Source organism: Corella eumyota, chromosome 1, assembly GCF_963082875.1.
Source record: "Corella eumyota chromosome 1, kaCorEumy4.1, whole genome shotgun sequence".
NCBI lineage: Eukaryota > Metazoa > Chordata > Ascidiacea > Phlebobranchia > Corellidae > Corella > Corella eumyota.
The window spans coordinates 3,470,535-3,488,066 of record NC_137490.1 but is presented as its reverse complement, the minus strand read 5'-3'; the positions used below and the strand labels follow the sequence as shown (position 1 = coordinate 3,488,066).

At 29.4% G+C, this 17,532-nt stretch overlaps 2 protein-coding genes across 3 annotated transcripts; one reads left to right on the top strand and one right to left on the bottom strand.

Annotated features, from left to right (window-relative positions):
- Nucleotides 1-5,018: 5,018 nt before the first annotated feature.
- Nucleotides 5,019-17,532, bottom strand: LOC145763778 (N-acetylgalactosaminyltransferase 7-like). 2 transcript variants are annotated; one of them, XM_082575296.1, is made up of 11 exons: nt 17,418-17,532; nt 16,574-16,995; nt 16,224-16,390; nt 15,589-15,814; nt 15,165-15,347; nt 9,029-9,146; nt 8,555-8,677; nt 7,987-8,091; nt 7,090-7,203; nt 6,579-6,803; nt 5,019-6,101 (listed from the first exon to the last, which is right to left on the bottom strand). In XM_082575296.1, exons 1-11 carry the CDS (start codon nt 17,511-17,513, stop codon nt 5,964-5,966), a joined length of 1,917 nt encoding a protein of 638 aa, XP_082431422.1. In that variant the 5' UTR covers nt 17,514-17,532; the 3' UTR covers nt 5,019-5,963. The 2 variants fall into 2 exon arrangements, with proteins under 2 accessions (XP_082431422.1, XP_082431423.1); XM_082575297.1 differs by having other exon boundaries at nt 6,585-6,803.
- LOC145763780 (uncharacterized) lies at nt 11,651-14,461 on the top strand. Its single transcript, XM_082575298.1, has 4 exons — nt 11,651-12,159; nt 12,272-12,486; nt 13,214-13,378; nt 13,701-14,461. Exons 1-4 carry the CDS (start codon nt 11,709-11,711, stop codon nt 14,298-14,300), a joined length of 1,431 nt encoding a protein of 476 aa, XP_082431424.1. The 5' UTR covers nt 11,651-11,708; the 3' UTR covers nt 14,301-14,461.

Sequence of the window (17,532 nt, the reverse complement as noted above, 5' to 3'; positions counted from 1 at the left end):
CATTTTATTTCAAACACTAATGAGTTGTCGATATTTGTAAGGGTCACCTACGCAAAAACTAACCTTAACATTAAGTAAATCAGTTTAATTCCTAACATTCCAAGCCTTTTAAAGAGTAATGTTCGTAAAACTATTTGTTATAATATGTCATATTCATTCGAAAAATCGTGAGTTCAAGCAAATTTTTGTTGTTTTCCATTTTTTTAAGCGGGGATTTACGTTTTCAAAATTGAGCTTGATCAACAAATTCGACAAGCACGATATTTAGTAAAGGTGTTCCCGAAATTTGATCTCAAAAACAAATTTTTGCCGAAAATCATGCTGACTACGCTACAAAAGCATAACTACGAAAAGATTTTGGGGAAGATTAGGTTACCGATGTTTCTTATTGACATAAGACTCCTGTTTAATATAGCATCATTATTCGTCGTTTAAATATAATAGGATTTGTTATTCCCTAAGCAAAGGAGAACCGATATTACGAAGAACGCCGTGTCGAAATAATTTTTTTTTGATCTGTAAATCGTTTTAAGTTAAATTTACGTGACTGAATTTTAAATAGTTGTAATATTACCTTAAACAAAACATTAAATTTAAGCTTATAAGGTAAACACGTGTTACCAAAATGCTTACGTGACTTTTTGTTTTAGATAAACAACAAAAATAACAAATAATTTAGCTATTAGTGGAATAGTATGCAAAAAATATTGTAGGTGTATTTTGAGAAATGTTTTTCGTTTTTTAACCAAATATTGCAAGAAAAATAAACGAATTTTAAAAAGTGGAAGAAGAGTAATTTAAAAATTTTGTGGCGCATAGATTATAAGAAAAAAAAGCACGTTTTAAAAAAAATATAATAAATCATTTTCGTTTTTTTACTAAAAATTATTTAGTGAATAAACAAAAACAAAGTTTATGCATAAATTAAAAAAACAACATTAAGACAGCAAATTAATTAATTTAATTTTTGTTAATGAAAATTAATTACAAAACTTTTAGTGAACTTTCGACGTATACCCAACAGGAACAGGTAACTGAATTTTTGAAATAAAACTTATGAGCTAGTAAAATGTTAATAATAGTAAAGAATACATGTTACCTATGCCTTGCTGTTATTACCAAAGAATTTACCTTTTAATTAACTTTCCCGTGTCTGTTAACTAAATTACAATATAATTTTTATTAAAATAAAAATAAAAATTATTATTGCGAAAAACAGAAAATGAATATATTTACGAGCCGTGTGCAAATTCAGATATTTATATGAAATATGACACATTTTATTCTACATTAAAAAAATAAATTAAAAAAAAAACGGATTAAAGGTATTGGGTAACTCTTCTTTTAAGTTTCGCAGGTTATTTTTAAAATTATTAGAAATAAGTTAGAATAACCATAACAATAACTTAAAGAGAAAACACACAATTTCTTAATTTTTTTCTAATAATTCGCAATATTTGATTACCAATCAAATTTTTCCAGTTAAAAATAATTATTTTTAAACATGTCAAAAACGCAGTCGGTCGATGATTAACATTCACAAACAATCGAATTTTACTTTAAGTTTATGCGGAAAAGGTATTACGGAGTTCAAAATATTACCAAATGTTAATACTTTAAAAAACAAGTGGAACTTGCAGACGTTTCAGCACAGAAACTTGAAGTGAAACGCGTTAGATACCGGATTAGCGGTTTCTCAAAAAATTGATGATTGTTATTTTTGGAGTTTTAATTCGCTAAGACAAAAGAAATTCGCGTCATCATCAGTTAAAAAACAAAAAAAAATGTTAAAAAACAAAGTAAAACGTGCAATTGACGTAGTATTCTACTTTGTAAATACTTAAGTAATGACACCAATAAATGTTTTACCTTTTGATATTGGTATTTACAATATCCCTGGTTAAAAATACTTTTTTTGTTTATTACACACAAAAAATCGTAATTTTTTTATAAATTATACAAACTAAACTAAAAATTGTCCCAACTAATTAAAAAAATAAATGTGTCACAAAAAATTGTACTTTTTGTATGTAATTACCGCTAACGTAAAGTATCCCATCCTTACGTTTTGTTATAGATATTGAATTTTTGTTTCAAATAATTTAAAAAATCTGTTTTTTGTTTAATAAAAGATATCTTAACCATATTTAACCTTATAATACTTTATCTTTTAATACTTTATATACCATATTTTTCTTGTACACAAAATAATTGAAATTTCAAAAACACCTTAAGTAGCTAAAATAGGATTAAAATGTTGAGTGTATGCACTTAATGACTTCATTATTTTCGCATTATACTAAAGTTTAATGTTATCAGTAATAATACATTGCGTACATTGCCCCTTTTAATAAGTTTGTTTATATACAAAATACTCAACACTTGTAGAACAGGTTTATAAAATGCAAAATGTTTAATTTTAATTAATTTATAAAACGGTTTTGCAAATTCTCCTTTATTTAATTGGTTTTATTTTTGTTTTATTTTTACAACATTTATCATATTTAGGGCGTGCTAACAAAACCCAAATAGAAAGAGACGTCGATTTCCACAAGGCGTGGTTATACGTCCTTGTGTGCAAACCTATAATCCCATGTGTTTCAAATAAACATACACCTTTATACGACGTCTCCACTTAAACCCACGTTAATGACAACTCAGAATAACTCTATATCTATATATGGGCACATTTCCAATAGTGCTTAACCAAAGGCGATACATTCCTGACTGTTTGCTTAACACTTTGTCGGATATCACTTGTTATTAGGTCCTTAATTTGTAGGCTTAATTCAACAGGTGGTTTTTATATTAAACTGTAACAACCACTAATTGTAATAAATTGCGATAAGTATTGGGTTGCCTATAAGAAGTCCTTGAGAAAATATAGTGACCATCTTATAGGAGAGTATTATGTTTTGGGACAAGTTATTACGTTGAAATTAAAAGCGTTTAAGTGGGCTCTGTTTTAAAATAATATTTGGTTTTACTTCAAAGCAATATAAGTGTTATCATAATATCTTTGATTTAATCATAAAAATACCGACTTGAACTATCCAGCCAGGAAAAATTAGTACATGCCTTGTGGTGCGTACGGACATTACATTCGCCTTTTTTGCACTGGGATAAATGTAAAGACAATCGCGGTCTGTATTACCTCATCAAAAAATGTGCTTGACACTGAACGCACGAAATCTTTTGAGAGAAATCACATTAGCTCAAAATCTCGTAACGCCAATGGCCATGTAACGATTTTGTGAAATACGCGATAACTGAATACTAGTTAACAAAAAATGTTTTATTTTTATTTTGGAAGTCAAAATTATTTTTAATTGTGACGTCATCGGTTTGTGGTCACGTGGTCACATACCTGGTCCAACTTGACTCGGAAGCAGTTAGGGGTATTATAAGCGTTAAACGAGTTCAAATTTTTTGTTAAGGATCCTTCAAATTAATGAAATTTGATAGAAAAATGACAAAGCAACATTTTAAACTCAATTGTAATAGTTTAGAGAGTTTAAACTTACAACCAAGCCTTAATTGGATATAAAAATAACTCCGTTTTGGCAGCTGAAATGGTATATCTAAATTCAGACAAAAATCTAATAAACATTCTATTTTTAACTTAAATTAAAATTTTTATTGTTTTAAGCAATATTAATTGTTTTAGCGTGTTCGTTTCTTCTATTTTAGTTTTAGACATCATTTAAACTGGCACGAAAGATTTTTAATTACTTGTTTTCGTGAACGATTTAGTGTTAATTACAATTTTTCAGCTGCTGGGGCAAACAACAAAAAGCACCCTAAATCGTAATGCGTCTTTAGTATGCAAATTAAACGCATATTTTGCACTGCAATTTGCAGTAATTTTAGGTAATTATTCACGTGTATAATCCACGATTATTAATTACTTTACTAATTTTAACACGAAAAAATAGGATTTTTAGCACAAAAATAGAACACCTAAAATAATTTACAAAAATCTATAGAAACAATATTTTTAATATGACGTCATTGGTATTGCAGAAGACATGACATAAACATGTAATGTTGATACAGTTGCCAAAACATGCACAGACTTAACAGGCGAGACAAAAATACATAAAAATCTTACAAAATTCAAATTAAAAAGTTGACCCTTTTTTCAACCTTTAATTATTTTTTAATTTGTTTTTTTGTTTATAGTTAGCTAATTGGTAATAGTTACCAAAATTTAAGTAATAACCAAAATTTAAAGGCATTAAAAAAGTTAATTACGAATAAATTGATAATCTTTACATTTATTTTATCCTATTACATTGCATTTTAATTTGCAAAATTCGATTTCTAAAATTAAAATACTAAAAAATTTAATTTTAGAATTTTTTTAATATGTTCGTGATGTCGTCTTTTTTTTGTTTCTTTTTTGGCGAAAACAGAAATTTTACGGAAACCGTTTCTCATTAAAAAATTGGAATGCTTGAAAAATTAATTTAAATTTAATAAATCGTCTGGAGTTTTTTTGCCCCATCACTCTATAATTTCTATTACATTTTAAGAATTTTACAATACAAAAATTTAAAAAAAAATTTTGTTTTAATGGAAAATTTTTAGAAATTTTTTTGTAAAGTTTTTAATTTTAAATAATAAAAAATTCGTAAAACTAACTTAAAATATCAAACTTACAAAATGATTACCAAAACCAATTAATCAAAATATATTTACATCCTACTTTCACATAAATCACACATGTACTACGTAAGAGGTAGCTCTGTTACGTCACAGACACAGACCAACGTAAAAATTTTACCAATTTTTTTTGAAATTGGAAGTAATTAGTTCCTTTACAAATATCAGGTAATTGGCGATACCGTCTGTCGGACAGACCGGTAATCGCTGTTTTTATTGTCACAAAAATTATGACGTCAAACTATATTAACTATGACGTCATTTCGGTAATATTTATTGGTAACTATTTCGCGCTCGGTTGAACTGGAAATTTTTTTTAAAAAAATTTTTCGCTAAAAATGATTTTTTTTTTCTACAACAATTTATTATAAACGTAAAAACAAAAAAAACATATTTTACACACCGAATAATAGGAAAAAAATTAACATTCAATATATTATTGATCACTACTTACTGATTTGACACCCTTTTTAGTAATACTTGTTACGTAAAAAAAAATTAACCAAAAATTTGTAAATTTATTTATCTAAAAAAAATTTTTTTTTTTACTCTTTTTTTGGAAGGGGTAAAATCAAATACTTTTGTTACGAACGGTAGTCTTTTAACATACAAAAAATAAACGGTAGTACTGCAGTGTTTAAATACTAGTTTAAAATATAAAACAACATAAAATATAACTAAGAAATTCGTCATTTTAAAATACAATATGTCATAACTTACTAATTCTACCCTTAAATAACGATTACTGCGATGTAACTTACAGCTTATTATAATATAGCAAAACATTGCTAATCTCTACTGACATTGGTGGATATAAATTACTACATTTAGAAGCGGCTGAGGGCGCTAACGATTGCACTAAAATAAAATTGCAAGCGCCTTAGAGGAGTTTTAAGAGAAATTTTTTTTTTTTAAATTGAAATAATATAACAAAAAAAATGTACCATATACAGTTAGATTAGAAAAAAATTATAATCAGGATTTTAGCCTTATAAAATTTTAAGCAAGTTTTGGCTAAAAAAACAAGCAAATTTTGTCAGGTTTAAAAACGTACAATAATATAAATAATACAATTTAAATACAGATTGTGCTTGCCTTGTGCGATTTGGTCAATTTCTTTTAACTTTGGCCTTATATTTGCATAACAAAAACTAAATGTACTGCTCATAATATATTTGCTACAATTTTTAAACCTCAGTAAAAAAATAACTTTCACTAACTTAATAACTTTTCGGTCAAATTTTAAGACCCCTGATGTCATTTTTGGGTAGTCTTGGTTACCAGTGACGTCATTCCCGTTAGGTGGACTTGATTTTATTAATTTCCCATTGCTGTGTAAGTTTGGATGGGTCGCAGTCGGCAAGGAACACGTTGTGGACGAGGTCACCACGTTCTAAGCATTTACTTGTTGTAGTGTGGCGTATAGATTTATCATCCTAAGAAAAAAAATGAAATTAATTAAAAATGATTTTTTTCTTAATAATATTTTTTAGTTAAGTTTAACGTTTTAAGTGTTTACCTCACAAACATTTGCAAAAAAAAGAGGAAAAATACTATAAAAATAGGGTTACTTTTTGAGTGAATAGTTAGTGATTTGTTATAACACAAAAAAATAAAAAATTAAATTTTGTCTAAAATCTAATGAAAAAACATACAAAAAATAAAAATATAACTTATTTTTTTATACTTAATCCTAAAATTTCTTTAACACAAAACAAAAAATATAAAATTATATTTATTTTGGCTAAATAATTAGTGACTATAGTAACTAACAAAAAAATAAATTAAATTTTGCCTAGAATCTAATAAAAAAAAGTATAAAATTTAAACTTAATCCTTAAAAAAATACTCGGTTCATTTTTTATTTAAAAATTGTTAAAAATTTTTAAATAATTTCGGTAAAAAATATTTACCGATACGTGGTCCCATTCTCTATACTCTGTTGTGTCACAATGAACCACAGTTATAACTCCTCTCTTGATGGTAACACATTGATCATATTGAGCTAATTGGTTTGCCTCACTTAACCTAAACAACTGGTTCCCGCCCATGCGGTGGCAGTAACCTGTTTCTAATGCCCCGTCACCGTTCTTATGCCCCATGCTGTCGATACACTGTTGTGTATTTATACCACGAATCTCAAAAAAATTGAAAAAAGTTAAGAAAAGTTAAAAAAAATTTAAAAAAAATTAAAGTTAGGAAAAAAATAAAAAATAATTTTAAAAAATAAACTAAGTTAAAAAAAAATTTAAGAAAAATTTAAAAATAAAAACAAATAAAATTAAAACAAATTGACAATTAAAAAAAAAAGTTAAAAAAAAAATTAAAATAAAGAGAAAATTTAAAAAAGAAAAAAAAATTAATTTTTTAAATTTTTTTACACCATAAATTAAACAAAAACTTTTAACAGTTGTGAAAAACTACCTCTCCCCATTCCTTATTCTTAGGAGGTAGTGGATAATGTTCAGCTATGTCGTAAGCTATTTCCTCCATGAACCATTTAAAACTTTTACAATTATGAGTTTCACGATATCGAACCTATATGTGAAAAATAACACGTCGTTAATTAGACGCATAAAAGATAAAATAATTATAAAAATGTGCTATTTTTTTACAGTAAAATGTTAATTCCAATACCATTATTGGGTACAGATATTATTTTTTTTAATAAATAAATACCTAAAAAATTAGAAAAAAAATCTTAAAAAACATTGTCTATATTTAAATTTAAAAAAGTTAAAAAAAATTAAATTAAATCTTTTAAAATGACGTTTGTAAAAAAGAAATTTGTTAAAAAGAAATCTATTTCCATTAAAACATGACAAAATAGACCTAGACACTATGACGGGCCGCGTAACCAATAAATAAAACGTCAACCCAATACACAAATCTAAATTTAAAACTGAATACGTGACTTTTTCATTTTGCGTGACGACGTTTTTAGAAATAATATTTTTAAATTAGATTTTATTTTTTCCCTGGTAATTTGAATTGCAGTAAAAATAAACTTCTGCTTGTAAAAATAAATCAAGTCTCGTTTTTTTTGAAATACAGAAATAAATATTTAATATTAATTTTTCAACTTTGGACTCAGAAAAATACTAAAAATAATTTAAGTTCAAATTTTTAATCAAAAAAAATTTTATTTTATTTTTAAATAAATTTATTTTTTTATTATTTTCTGTTGAATATAAACACTGAAAATTTGTAATTTAACTTGTACGCTGCTACTAATAAAATAACGACAATAAAAAAATTTAAAATAAATGAATTTTAATTTTTTTAAGAATTTTAATGATTGTTCGATATACTAATATTCACCTGTGCAGATATATCCCCATACGGCATGTTTATAGTTTCAGGTCGACTTGCATAAAAAAAATCTTTATAATCATCCCACCATGTTTCAACAACCCGAATATAATTCTGGAAAAAATAAAAAGAGCAAAAATAAAAAAAAAAATTTTTACAAAAAAAAAATTATTATTACAATATTTTAATGTTTAACAAGCCAACTAAGAAGTGGTAATACATAAAGTATATGGACTTTGTAATTAGTTATAGTTTTAAGTACATTGATTAGTAATCAATTATAACTATGTTGACGTTAATAGTATTTTAGTTCAACAACAGTTAACTATAACTAAAAAAAAACATAATTTAATATTTGATATTGCATCATATAAATAATATTCTGGTTTAAAATAAAAAGCTTTAAATTTTTTATTAAAACACTAGGGGCTTTAGAAAGACTGCTAAAATCTAAAAAAATAAAATTAAACTATAACTAAAAAAAAACAATTAAAAAATAATTAAAAAATTTTTTTGATAACTTTTTGGAGGTTCGATATGTGACCCCGGTTAAAACTAATTTATTTCCATAACTTACCCTCAAACTGGGGTTGGATGGAACATAATCCGGAGGTGGGTTCCCACTCCATCCAGGAAGCCTGTACACGTGACCAATCCTCGAACAAGGAACAAATAAAACCTCCCCCCCGCACATCCAAATCTGAAAAAAAAAAAAATTATATATTTTCTCGTCTTATCATTTATGTAATTATCAAAAAGTTAAATATTAAACTTAAACTTAAGTTGAAATAATGTTTACTAAAGCTCTTAGATGACGTAAGTTTTATGTAATTAATTTTTAACAAAGATAACCGACGTTTGTCAACTTATTTAACGTATGACTGTTGATTATAATAATTAAATGTAATTAGGCTAACCAGAAATTAAAGAGATACAAAATTAAAGTAATATTAACATATCAAATAGTTACACAAAATATGAAAATTAAAAAAAAAAAAATTTTAAATCTTGAAAATTTTAGAAAGTAAGGCGGAAAAATTACAAAACTTACCTTAAACGAAAGCTCAAAATTTTCGCCTCCCCAAATTTCCAATCCAGGATCATATAAACCAATTTCAAAGAAATATTCTCTTTCGATCGCGAATAGACCACCCGCCATCGCTGGAGATCTAAAAAAGATTTTTTGAAAAAACGATTAATTTACTGGTAAATATTAGCTTATAAACTTATTATGTAGCAATAAAAATACCTTTTTAAGGAATAGTATGTTGTTGTTTTTTTAATTAATTTTTTTTTAAATTTTACTAATTAAACAAACACTTGGGTATTAGTTGTTTAATTTTAAACGTCATATGCTAATACACATAAGTTTTAAAACTGTATTAAAATGATTCACATATTTGTTTTAAAACATTTTTAAAACGTGATTCTCTCTTTTATTATCTCAGGTATTTCGTAATCCCAAAAACGGATTTTTTTCCCACCCCTAAATAAGCAAAATTATTGAAATTCTTTAAGTAAGTTTAATACCAAATAAGTTGTTTTCGGTGTATAGTAAAATCAAGTCCGAAGTACGATTTTAAAAAAAATATGACAAATATTATAATAAACAATATTATTACGCAATAAAAAATAGAAACCCGTATTTCATGGTTTAAAAATGCCAAAATACCTTTTTACACATAGTTAAATAGTATATATTATATATATTAAATTTTCAATAAATAAAAAATAGAAAATTTTGTTGTTGTTATTATTTTAAAATAGAATGAGCAGTGCTTTAATTAAATAAGTGAACCCAGTCAGCGTATAACTGAAATCATTTTCAAATCCATTATCTCTAGAGGATAGAAAGCAATACCGTATATGAACTAACAACTGCTTTAAAGTTGATAAACAACTGCGCTATCACCAATATAGCGGTGGTATTTGAATTATGTGCGCACTTATATTAGGCCTATATAAGGTTAGAATATGCATAATAGTTATATAGATAGATTGGACAAAGATATTTTTAAATTTAGACCTAAATTTTAATCAGTTTGCAAATAAAAATTGATTTTTTAAAGGCATCTTTAAAATGTCGTAAACAACATTCTAAATCCAATTTCAGGGTAATAAAAAAACAAAACAAAAATTTAATTTCGTGAAATCATAAAATCGTAGCGTCGTTATTCTAGGCAAAGCCCGAGCACAATAAAACTAGAAATCGTAATAAAAAAAATAACAACGAAGTCGTATTTGGAGAGCGATAAAAATGCTTTAAATTCGGGACAATAATAATATCCGATATTTCGAACAATAGGAGAGGCTTTTGTTGTTTCAAGCCAGCTGTTGACTCACTCATCGGGAATGTTAAAGTACCTTGGGCATTTCTAGAATACCTTTGACTATGACGTCACAAAGTCGAACACCAAGCCGTCAGAACAAAGCGGCCAACGCTTTAGGCTAATATGATGTCATAAGACATATTATTATGACACGCGTATAGAGATTATAAAATTATAAAGTGCCTTCATGTTATTGTATATTAGGATATTAGATTTCTAAGTATTATTGAACGTTATTAGCAGAATTCAATTGTTAATTTAGGCAATTACATAAAGTCATTCTAGATAGGACAATGTAATTAATTTGCCATTAAAAGAATTCCACATTTAAATGTCTATGTTAAATTTGTATACGCACCAGCCTATATTTGAGTTGTCTATTATATGTGTGTGCAATGCACTTACAGGTCTCGCCAGTTTGAGTTAGTATTTAAAAGGCGTGAGCAGATGAGTGTTTATAACAGGCCGTGCAACTCACTAAGCAATTCGAAACCGACCTTATAAGGGAATTTGCGTAACGCCTTTCGTTGTACCGCGGCGCACACAGTTCGTTAGAATAAGCGAAAATAACACCTTATATGGGCCAACGAAAGCGCCTTGCGTCTCATAGGCACGCTGACGTAAGATTGCGTGAAAGCGTACAGGAATACGTAGAAAGCGGAGTCATGTCATGATTGCGAGAGAACCAGGCTTACAATAGAATTGGAGTGTTTTGTTTTATAATAGCGGTCAGCGAAAATGACAACAAGGGCATTTATAGTTGAGGAAATAGGCGACATACGAGTGCGAGAGAGTAGAAGATTAACGTCGCGAAAATCGATTAATTTTTCCTATTAGGCCAGTGCGAAACACAGTGTGCGCAGTAGTATTAGAATTTCCAACAGTCTCGTTTGTAATCGGAAGTTAATTATAGTTTGAAGATAAATTTTCCCACATGACTGAACAGACAGCAACGGGACTGCGTAGCGTCAAGAACAACCTTTTAACTAGCTTAGCATCGAACATTTAAAACATCTCAATACGTGATAAAACCAACGAGTTATCACTTCTAGTTGCGAAATTTTTAAAAGCATACAAACCCTTGGTAAGTTTGACCTTCGGGTTGCTAGTTTAAGCTAGGTTGTTTACTAAACTACTTAGAACTTAATGACAGCATTAATACTTAATAGTATCGTATATGCCAGAGTCAAGGTGTTTTTGTAAGCTATGTTATTACCTAGTAGTGCAGCGTATAATTTAGTAGAACAGGGTTTTAGAAATATATTCTACATTAAAGGTTAGATACATTTTAGTAATAAGTTTTGTAATGCTGGAAAAATAACTAGTTTTTATGTTATAGGTATCAACGTTTATTTTAAATCGAATAAATGCTTAAGAACAAATAACAGAATTTAAGCAAATATGACAACTGTTGATAAAATAAACACCAATTCTTCGCTGTTACGACCAACCGATTTAAGCTTAAAAAGCTGTGTCGGAAATCGACAAGAGAACAACAACCCGTATTTCAATAAATACAAGGTCAATACTGTACGACGAACATCGGGAGAGCGCGAAAATTACGCCGAAGCTCGGGCGCGGATAAGCCCGCCAACGTACGTCGAATCTCCGATGTCGCAGTCGCCTATCGCGCTAGTTTTCCCGACGATGGCAGGCAACACATGCATTGATCCAGCAGCCCGGTTGGTGGTATTGGACAGTATATTCTCACAGTGTAAACAGAGAGCTTTAAACAGTCCAACGACACCGGTTTTTGAGAGTAATGTATCCAGGAAGTCGCGTAGTAGGGGATCGAGCGACAGCAGTAACGAAAAAATTTCGATCGATCAAAATTTGGCGGCGGACTTTAAAGGTAATTTAGGGGTCAAACTGTGACCAAACTAAGGGTTTTTTGGGTAAAAGTTTAAAATCTTGAAAAAAAATGCACTATTATTTATTATCTTGTTTATCTTTTCAACCCACAGTCAAAACGGAGCGTACGTCACCTCGTGACGTCATCACCTCCCGCCCGAGCAAATCGGGAAACCCCCAAACGCCCACCACGTCGCCCCCAAGTGGCAAGAGGGGCTGCAAACGAAAGGGGGGCTGGAAATTCCACGATTTATCGGACGAAAGTGATGGACTGGGAAGAAGGAAAAGAGCTTATTGTCATAACAGACTTGAGAGCGAAATTTTACAGGTATGTTGACAACGAGGTTTCAGGTTTGATTCCCACAAAAGCCACACTCTGTAACTTAATACTTTTACATTTAACATGAAACTATTATTAACCACAATTCGAAACAAAAACCAATACACAAACTGAGCTTTAAAACTTTGCATATAACAAAAAAAAACAAACTAAAAGTAAAATTGCGTACATGTAAATTTTGAACCTACGCACACTGATATTGTATTCTGCATACAACAGAAGAAACCACGGTAATTTAAACAGTCACAGTACGCCAAATAAGGCATAACACTTATTTAACATGACTCAATTAGTGTATTGGCTTTATTAACTTAAATTGATTGCTATGCAATAGCTTATAAATAACAACTTTATATATCGTCCTAATTGCTTATGCGTCAGCTTATTGCAATTAATATATATACGTCAAAGATTCATTTTAAATGAGAATTGAGTTCAATTTACGGCACGAATGCTAATTAATTTTCGGTTGTTTTCGTCTTATAAGGTCAGTTAGGATAAAAAACAATTATTTTATACCCGCATTATGTAGTTATGTTGTAATTGAAATTTGCGTAAACGAAACAACGGCTATATTAAGAAATTTAGGTTCAGCGCTTTTTTGAACTTTATTCACAAAATTTAAACATGTCCAAAATATTTTTCAAATTTGGACAGCGAAAAATGAATACCATTAAATTAATAAACCAGCCTAACATACAGCCTTACTTTATAGAACTTCCAAGATCGAGTTAATATCAAAGAGGTACCTGTAAACGGCACAAGCAAAGAGAGAATTGTAATAATCGAACCTAGCTTTGTCTCGGACCCTGACCTTGTAACTTCAAACACGGGATTACGTTTAGTTTTGAACAAGAAACAAGGGAGCTTCCAATTACAGGTGAGCAATAAAAACGTGTTTGGAAAGCCTGTAAAACGTGTTCTTCGTGTTTTTTCTTTCAACTATGACTACGTTGTTTGGAATTAAAAATAATCACTTTTTGTCTGATAACAATGAGTTATAAAGCGTCATAAGCTTTTTTAATGTAAAAAATGTTTGTATTGGCTTGCTATATGAGAAAGAAAACTTAACATTTAACGGTGTATATTAAGGCCAAGTTTCTCGTACTTGTTTGGCCTTTTAACTATTTTAAGCACTTGTTATTCTGCCAGATACGATCTAATATTTAGGAGAAAGTATTAACAAACGAGTTTTTGTTTAGGTTTTGCCATTTACCATCGACCAAGGTCCGCTTTCCAACAAATCTTTAGTTCTAAACACCGTGGGTAAAATGTTGGGCGACAGCGGTGAGATTTTGTGCCCGGGGTTCGCGGGCGCTGTCCTGGAACCCGGAAATTACTCGCCTAAACCGCGACAACAACCCGAATTTAGTTACGAAAAAGATGATTTAACCAGACGACTTCAAAGTGCTATGACGTCACAACCCGGTCAAAGCGACGTGGTCGACGCGACGATAGATAAATATTTAGGAAGATGGAAATGTTATAAAAATTCGAGTCCGGAGCTACCAAGAAATGAAATCTCGACTTCAGAGTCGAAGTCAATTACAGCGACTGACCGATTACTGTTGACCCTAAACAAAGAACTCGCAAAACACCAACAGCGCGCCACTGCGCATGCGTCAACTGTGGACACCACGTCACGAAACTCGCGCTGCCTGATGTGGCACACGCCCGCTCCTAGCGGCAAAGGAAAGCGCGCGTTTTATCCACAGGAGGCGAAACTGTGCGTGCACTGCATTACGAAACTCCGGCAGAAAAACAACCAAGCCCAAATCGGGGGAAGGACTTTAAAAAAATAAAACATTTTTTTCTTTATTTTTATTTATTTTCTCACTTGCCGAACTCGTATTTTTTTAATAAAATCAAGCATGATACAATGTCTTAGTTGCAACGTAGAGCATGATATTACACAAGGATATGGTTAACCCGGATATGGATATAAATGCGAGACTTGAGGAAATAAAATAAACACATTGTTGAAGTGTTGGTTTAACAAGACGCGGTACTTGAAGAAAACTGTTTTACATAAATATATATAAATAATAGTTCACTATAACCAAGATTGCGCCCAAAATTAATTTACTAAATTGCTTTTAAGACAAAAATTTTATCAAAATTTCAACCAACTATATCTAAATGTGTTTTTTTTTTTATAAAATAAGCTACTTGAGAAAAATGTAAATAATTATAGGTTGTTGCACTAATTATATATAGTTACTAAATTTTACAAAAAAAGAATATCACTGAAACCTAATTGCGTACTGTAATTAAAACCTTGTATATCTTGAAAATTACAAAGTCCCTGTTACTGTAAACAAGCAAACTTCTTTTAACAAGAAAACTATTCTTGTTTAATTATTTTACTATTGAAATAGAAAAAAGAATGGGCTCACACTTTTTTTTAAGCTGATAAAATACTTTAAAATAATTACAAATTAAATTTTAGTTTAAAAAAATCTTGCTCATACAAATTCATAATTTATGATATTAAGGTATACCCTATTTAAAAAAAGTTAAATCTGCCAAAACATCACCTAAAATTCCACAAAAATATTAAATTTTTCTAACTAAAATCTGTAAGTAGGCTTTGAAAAACTACACTTAAAAACCTGTTTGCATAAATTATATGGCTTTGAATAGCAAAAAAAAAATAATTTAAAAACCTGTAGGGTGATGTGGTGTGACTTCTTCTTTCCTGCTCCTTCTTTGTGAGCGGTATCCTCTTCCAGAGCATACTCCAATCCCATGCTCCTCTCGCATAACCATGAGAATCTCCTCCAGCTTGAGAAGTGAACGTATAATCCTGACCATTAATCACATCGATAAGAGGAACTGTGGTTGTCATCCTTAAAAAAAAATTAAAAAAAATTTTATTTAAAAAAAAATTGACCGGGATGGACATATTTGTGATTTAAAAAATTGTGACCTGTTCAAAATGTGACTCATTCAATTTTCCAAGCTTTTAAATATGACATAAATATTCATGATACAGAACAACATGTGTCATACACTGTCACTATAGTAAACGTAATGTCATAATGTATACAACAATAATTTAAGATAAAATACGAGGTTTTTGGCTTATACCTGTTTTTCACAATTGGCAATATAAGCGGTGGAAGCCAGTTATAGCCAACCTCACAGTGAGCATCTAAATAGACCAGGATTAAACCGGGAGCTTCCATCGACTTTTGGGCACCGATACAACGTGCTCTTATCAGTCCTTCCCTTCTTTCATTTCTGTACAGTTTAACGATGCCTTTGAATTTTTCTATTTCTTCGATGTAAACTGCTAATCTGTTGCCAAGGTGTTCTAAAGAATGGTTTTTCAATTAAAATAACTTATTTTTTATACAAAGACGATTTACTAATGAATATTTACAACTCTTAAAATTAGTTTATCAATTAAAGTCTAAAATTAAAAAAAAAAAGGATATAATTTAGAAGTCAAAACACTTTTTTTCACAGCAGCATCTTGTAGTGTTCAGAACAGCAGCATCTTGTAGTGTTCACACTTGTCTTTTTTACATGAGGTATTAGGTTCAATTCCCACTGTACTCATGCTGTATAAATTCTTGCTGGGCTAACGCTTTAATAATTTTTGATCAACTATATCCCAAACTGCAAAAGGTAACTTAAGATTGGGTCGAAAAAAATATATAAAAACTTTAGTTTAAGAAAATACTTGTCAGTAAAATATATCAAGTTAGTGAGATTAATACCTTTAGTGCTGTGATCATCTATAAGAACAATTTCAGCCAAGAACTGTGGTGGTGTGAGATTAACCACAGAGTGGATGGTTCGAACCAGCGTGGACCATCCCTCATTGTGGAAAACAATAATCACACTGATTTGTGGAAGATTTTCAGGGTAATCCCAGTGACGACATCTAGTAACAAAATCAAAATTTGTAAACTTAAAAAATTATTTTTTTAAAATAAAAAAAAGAGTAATTTTCTAAAAGTTAACTTTATAAGTATTTTTAAATAAATGTTGATAAATTTATGTATATATATAATTCTAAACGACCAAATAAAAATTTTTTAGTTTAAAAATATACAAAATTGCTTACTCCTGGTCACGGAGATCTTTCGGCAGTCGATCCAACGATATTTTATCACTGTTCACCATGTTAAAACCAAACTCTTTAATCACAGCAGTAACTTTGTCCTTTTCTTCAGCCGTAGCCGTCACTTTTGCCCCATATTCACCCGGCCCATATTGAGTGGGTTTTTGCTCCTCAAAATTTCCTAGTTTTCTCCAATTTAATTTAGGAAAAGTAGAAACGTCTTCAACTTTTGGTTGAACCCTAACTGGGGGCTTAAAGTCTTTTTGGGGTTCATTGACAGCAAATCTGTTGCCGTCTTTTAGATTTACTTCAACCCCGTCTACGACAGGGAATTCATTAAAGTTGTTATCAAAATGTTCTTTTTTATCAATCGGATCTTCATTTATTTCTGGGAAATTAAAAGTGTCGTCGTCTTTTTCAGACTTCTGTAAACAAAAAAAAAAAAATATTTCTTTTGTATTCATTTATCCTAATTTAAAATTTAAAAAACCGACTTAACAGCCTGAACCAAAGTAAACATAGAGTAAAGTTTGTAGCTCAACCCAGTCTCAAATGGCACTAGCAGTTGGAATATAATTAAAAGTAATTGTCAGAAATTTATCTGATTAATATTTAGCTTAATAAAAGCATGGAAGCAACTGGAATCGAACTTACAACTTCATGCAATAAACCTCAATGTGTTAACTACTACACAAATTTATTATTCTGGTAATAACTTTAATAGATATACCAGGAAAAAATAAAAATATCAGTCTAAAAATGTCACCATATCATACGAAAGTCTATATTACCACATGTTCATTAAACATATATACATCAAAAAGAAATTTAAAAATATTAAACTTGCCATATTGTTGTTGTTTTTTGTCCACATAAAATACATTACAAATAAAATTAAAAATATTAAAACAATTTGTATCAAGGCTCCAGTTTTAATCCTCATAATGGTAACTTTTATTTTA